The 5,512-nt window shown below is 38.4% G+C and overlaps 1 protein-coding gene across 1 annotated transcript; it reads left to right on the top strand.

Moving 5' to 3' along the window:
- Window positions 1-764: 764 nt before the first annotated feature.
- On the top strand, window positions 765-5,391 carry LOC104543861 (DNA repair protein RAD50-like; the record flags this gene model as incomplete). Its single annotated transcript, XM_010188567.1, has 8 exons — window positions 765-944; window positions 1,340-1,423; window positions 1,887-2,038; window positions 2,682-2,867; window positions 3,016-3,220; window positions 3,701-3,829; window positions 4,325-4,490; window positions 5,198-5,391. Coding segments are annotated over exons 1-8 (1,245 nt in total), but the record flags the coding sequence as incomplete, so codon positions are not given.
- Window positions 5,392-5,512: the final 121 nt, after the last annotated feature.

Raw genomic sequence — 5,512 nt, forward strand, 5'->3', positions numbered from 1 at the left:
CGAGGGGCGCTTGACCTCCCCTGAGGGGGCCCGGTGAGGGGGCCGGGCTGAAAGGCGCCTGGGCTCGGCCCTGCCCGGGGAAGGGCGACGTGGGGACGGGGCGGCCCAGATGGGAGGATGGGAGCACACCGAGCAATGGTTTCTCGGCCATATGAAACCCAGCTGAAATAACAAATATATACACTTGAAATATATGTGTTTGCACGGGTCAGTAGGCCTTAGGGGAGAAGTTGCCCCCATCAGCTACCCCACCCCTGACAGGGGCACCCATGCACAGGCCCCGCTTCTCCCTGCAGCTGTGGCTTGCAAAGTCTGCTTTTTTTCCTCCCCACTCATATCAGGTAATGCTGGATGTCCTGTGCGAATTTGAATGGGGCCCTGTGAGAAACAGAGGCAGCAGCGAAGCTTGCATGATGTTGAGTGTTGCAGTGCAACGGCAGATTTTTAAAGAGCAAAATAATATTAGAGCCTCTGTTTTGTTTGGGGCATCCTGAAATTTTTGTGACGAGGAATAAAGGGTTATTTTGTGGCATTGTTTTTGATTTAGTGATGACTGATATGGTCAGTTCTTTTAAACTTCTCAGTTTAAAACAAATGAGAGTTTTGCCTTCCTGTGTTCTGTACCTTGAATGATAGCTGAAGTGCCTTAGCTGTGTTTTTAAAGACATTCACAGTATTTTGTGCTTGTATAGACGTGTTGTCAGTTACCAGTAATTTGTGGTCTTCTTTGCTTTCTAGATTTTTCATGATGCCTTATTTTGCAGGATTTGTAACGTTTACACTTCTGACTTTGGGAAAGAAGAAGTTCTGCAGAAATGTCGAAGATTGAGAAAATGAGCATCCTCGGAGTGAGGAGTTTTGGGGTAGAGGATAAAGACAAACAAGTTATCACTTTCTTTAATCCATTAACTATTTTGGTGGGACCAAATGGTGCAGGAAAAACGGTAAGGCTTGCCATATGTTTGGTTTTGCACTGTAAATAGCTTTGAGAGGCCTTGAAACGTGACTAATGATCTCCACAGAAGAGTATTAATAATGTTGCAAAAATCTTGCTGTTTACTGTAGATGTTGTGTAGCATTATTAGAGACCTGGATGCCTGGATTTTGCAATGCAGTGGTTGATACTTTTTGTAGGAAATTGATCCAGATCCTGTTTAAAACCAATTTTACAGAGTATCGTATTCTCGTGATACTCAAAAAAAGAAAATGTTATTTCTTATTCCTCTCTCCTCCTATATTGAACAAATTTGTAAATACTTGGGCTGTTGCTGTGTTTTTGCCTATAGTCCATCTTGTTTAAACTGCCATTATAACTATATACTTATTTCTGTTTTCTTAGACTATCATTGAATGTCTTAAATATATATCCACTGGAGATTTTCCTCCTGGCACCAAAGGAAGCTCATTTGTTCACGATCCAAAGGTAAAAGCCACAGTGATGACATTTAATGTGTGCTTACTCCTAAGTCAAATATTTAGCAGAGTCCTGATGAAAACAAGGATGCTTTTTCCACTTAAATTTGAGAAGAAACTTCTTCTCAGTGAGGGTGACAGAGCACTGGACCAGGCTGCCCAGAGAGGTTGTGGAGTCTCCTTCTCTGCAGACATTCAAAACCCGCCTGGACGCCTTCCTGTGTAACCTCATCTGGGTGTTCCTGCTCCGGCAGGGGGATTGGACTGGATGAGCTTTGGAGGTCCCTTCCAATCCCTGACGTTCTGTGATTCTGTGATTCAAGTTCTACGCAGACATAAGCTGACCACATTGTTTCAGGAGAAACTGAGATGGGGGAGATTAGAACATCACCCACAGCTGGGAAGGCATGTATTCACTTGGATGTTGAGAAGAGTTTCCCTTACTCAGGTTTTTATTTTTGTTTCTACTAAAGATTGCCAATGAAACAGATGTTAGAGCTCAGATTCGATTACAGTTTCGAGATGTAAACGGAGAGCTTGTAGCTGTCCAGCGATCCATGATCTGTACCCAGAAGGGCAAGAAAACAGAATTTAAAACACTTGAAGGTGTCATTACTAGAACAAAGTAAGTTGTTGGGTTTTTTTTTTCCTTACTTTGGCATGAAGATCAATTTGGGTTTTGTGTGTTTTTATGTAAAAGATAAGAGGAAACTTCACAATGTGTTCCTTGAAGTAGCCGCCAATCCTCTTAGATCAAAGCCTGTGTAGTTTCATCACTTTATCCCTTAGTGGGTTCAAAAATCCTGCATTTGATAGCCACTCTGTTAAGAACTGCTTACATCTATTAACTTGCATTTGTTTGAAAATTGTGTTAATACTGACATGGTTTGGCAGTAGCAGTGTGTGGAGTATGTAGGCTCTACTTCCTGTAGCATCATTTTCAGTTTCAGATCTTGCTGGCCCAGTCTCCACTATTCATTTTTTTAACTCCGATCTCCGCTATTTAAGAAGCATATTCACATAATTTCATTCAAGATTGTTTTTGCTCCCTGTGGTGGTTCTGCATAGTTTTAAAATGTGTCATATTTTGGCTACAAATATTGACATTGTTAAATGCTTGTGTTGAATGTGGAAATTATATTCTTAAAAATCATTGCTTGATAAATTTTGGTTCATTACAATGAGATTATACTGTTAAAAATGAAGTTTACTTTTAAAAGAATTTGCTAGTAACTTCTTTGGTGACTTTCTTTATCGGTGCTGCATAGGCATGGCGAGAAGGTCAGCCTGAGTTCCAAGTGTGCAGAAATCGATCGAGAGATGATCAGCGCCCTTGGTGTTTCCAAGTCGGTGATTAACAACGTCATTTTCTGCCACCAAGAAGAATCCAACTGGCCATTAAGTGAAGGGAAGGCCCTGAAACAAAAATTTGATGAGATCTTTTCAGCAACAAGGTTTTTCTCTTTACTATAATTCAATAAAAGCTAAGAAAGAAAATGTTTTCTCTAATATTGAAGGTGATAACGAAGATGTCTAAAGCATTGTTTCATACATCAATATTGCTATATTGCCAATAGGATCTGAAATTTTGTCTTTTTAAAGGTATATTAAAGCGCTCGAAACTCTTCGTCAGGTACGACTGAAACACGGCTCAAAAGTAAAAGAGTGTCAGACAGAACTGAAATATCTGAAACAGAATAAAGAAAAAGCACAGGAAATCCAGGATAATCTTAGCAATAGAGAGGCTCAACTGGCTGCTTCTAAGGAGAATGTAAAATCAATTGAGAGCCAACTTGAACCTCTAAAGGTAATTTGCATGACAATTATGTTAAGACTTTTATACAAAACAATACATAAATACTAAAGGACACAGAAAAATGTGAAAGCGGGACAAATTTCTTTATTAAGATCTTACTATTTTATGTTGTGTCATCTAATCCTCTGCTCTGAAGCAGAATCAAGCAATACCTCAACAAGCCTGGGAGATGCTTGTCTAATCTGTAAACAGGGATGAGAGGCTCAGGAACAGAGTTTGTGAAATTCTTGTAGTGGGATTGGGTTTTTTGTAGCTTAATTTAAAATCTCTCTTTCTCAAATTCAACTGGTAACTAAAACTATTATAAATTGTAACTAAAACAAAAAGTAAAATTTAAGCCCTCCACTTCTTAAAAAATACTTGATAAAGCCGAAGGTTTTACATTTAGACTAACTATGTTGTGTAGAATGACTGATTGCAGGATTCACAAGCTGATGAGATATTTTACTTACAGCATTCTTTCCTTTGCAGAGTTCCCTGGCAGCAGTTGAACAGAATCTCACGAAAGTAATGAGGCTAGACAACGACGTAAAGGCCCTGGAGAGCAGGAGGCGGCAGATGGAGAAGGATAACCAAGATCTGCAACAGAAGATGGAAAAGGTTGCCTTTTAAATTCCATGCTGCCATCCTTTCTGCTGAAGAGTCTGTCTTTAGCTACCCAGTGAACTAAGCATCTATTTTATTATGCATCAGATGTTGGTGAAGATCAATTTCATAATCTCCTGATGTTAATGTTGTTCATATCCCTGGAGATTTTTTCTTTCTTTCTCTTAAAATAAGAAATAATTGTCAGTCTTCTGTTGTGATTGTGCCAAGGCATTTAAAACTATTTTGACAAATGGAAAGAAATTATTAGGTGGTAAAAATCTAGATTAATTTCTTTTGTCAGCCTAAGAAAAATAGATTTTCCAGTTTTGCTTGTAGCATATTTAATTTTGCTCAGTGTATGTCTTAGTACAGAAATTCTGTATGGGAAGATTTTATCTCTTATTTCTTGAATTCTGTTATGGTAAAACCTGTTTTAAAAAACATCACTAATTGGCATATGAATTATTTAATACAGAATAAAGTTAGCTTTTTGTATTTTGGGTACAGGTTTTTCAGGGAACAGATGAACAGCTGAGGGACAGATACCAGAACCACCAGAAAACAGTGAAGGAGAAAGAGAAGAGATTGTCAGACTGTAAGCGTGAATTAGACAGAGCCGCCAAAGAATGCCAGAGATTCAACAGTGAGAAATCAGAGCTACTTATTGAACGAGGTATTTAGACTTCATCTATAACCTTTTATTTATTTTTTTAATGTAATTAAGATCTGAAATAGGACTGCTGATAAGAATGGAAGGGATTTGAACTAGAAAACCTCGTAAAATGGGTATTAGTTTGGGGTCAGCTGCACGGTATGGTATGAGACTCAAACAGGTGGGCAGGTCTTGGTGTTCTCCTGGAGTTTCTAATGTGCGCTTGTTGTCTTGAGCTAAAATTAGAGCATGTAGTACCTGTGTTCTGAAATGGACCTTCCTTTATAAAAATATTTCAAATAGTTATTTTATGGTGGCCTAGAGCAACGTCAGTCTAGCAGAGTACAACACAGTTGTTTCCACTGTCTGAGCTTGTACTTTCTGTAGACGATGAGAAGGTCTGCTAACCAGATGTGATTGTATAAGTCTGTTTTAACCAAAACCAAAGTATGTTTGGGCTTTGTTTGTTTATATTTATCAGAATAATATTTTTAGTGTTTTAAGAGGCTTTCTTTTAAATTCTTGATTTATTTAATTAATAAAGCTTTAGTTACCTGAAATGGCAATCTCTCAAACTAAAGCTTGTTTTTATACTGGAGCTTTTTGTGTTATTTAAAAATACTTCAGTTTCAAAGACTTTAAGAAAATACTTGCAACTGACTTTGAATCCTAAATGTGTCTTCTGCCTCAGTGTTTGAGTGTTCACATTACGTTTTGGTTTTGTGAAGGTCGTCTTCAACTGCAAGCAGATCGTCACCAGGAGCACATCGCAACGAGGGATTCATTAATTCAGTCTTTGGCAGCACAGCTGGAATTAGATGGTTTTGAGCGAGCACCTTTTAATGAAAAGCACATTACCAGTTTTCACAAGTTGTTGAAGGAGAGACAGCAAAGAGATCTAGAAGCTGCAAATAATTTGATGGTAAGAATTTTGTTGTTTTAGTAGTGTAGTTAGCATTGATTATTAGTGTGTTATTGGCCCATATGTGTCTCCATGGTTTGCTGGAGGAATGTTGGGGGGGAGAACTGAAGCCATTTTTTTT

The sequence above is a fragment of the Mesitornis unicolor genome, unplaced genomic scaffold (assembly GCF_000695765.1).
Source record: "Mesitornis unicolor isolate BGI_N332 unplaced genomic scaffold, ASM69576v1 scaffold49507, whole genome shotgun sequence".
Taxonomy (NCBI): domain Eukaryota; kingdom Metazoa; phylum Chordata; class Aves; order Mesitornithiformes; family Mesitornithidae; genus Mesitornis; species Mesitornis unicolor.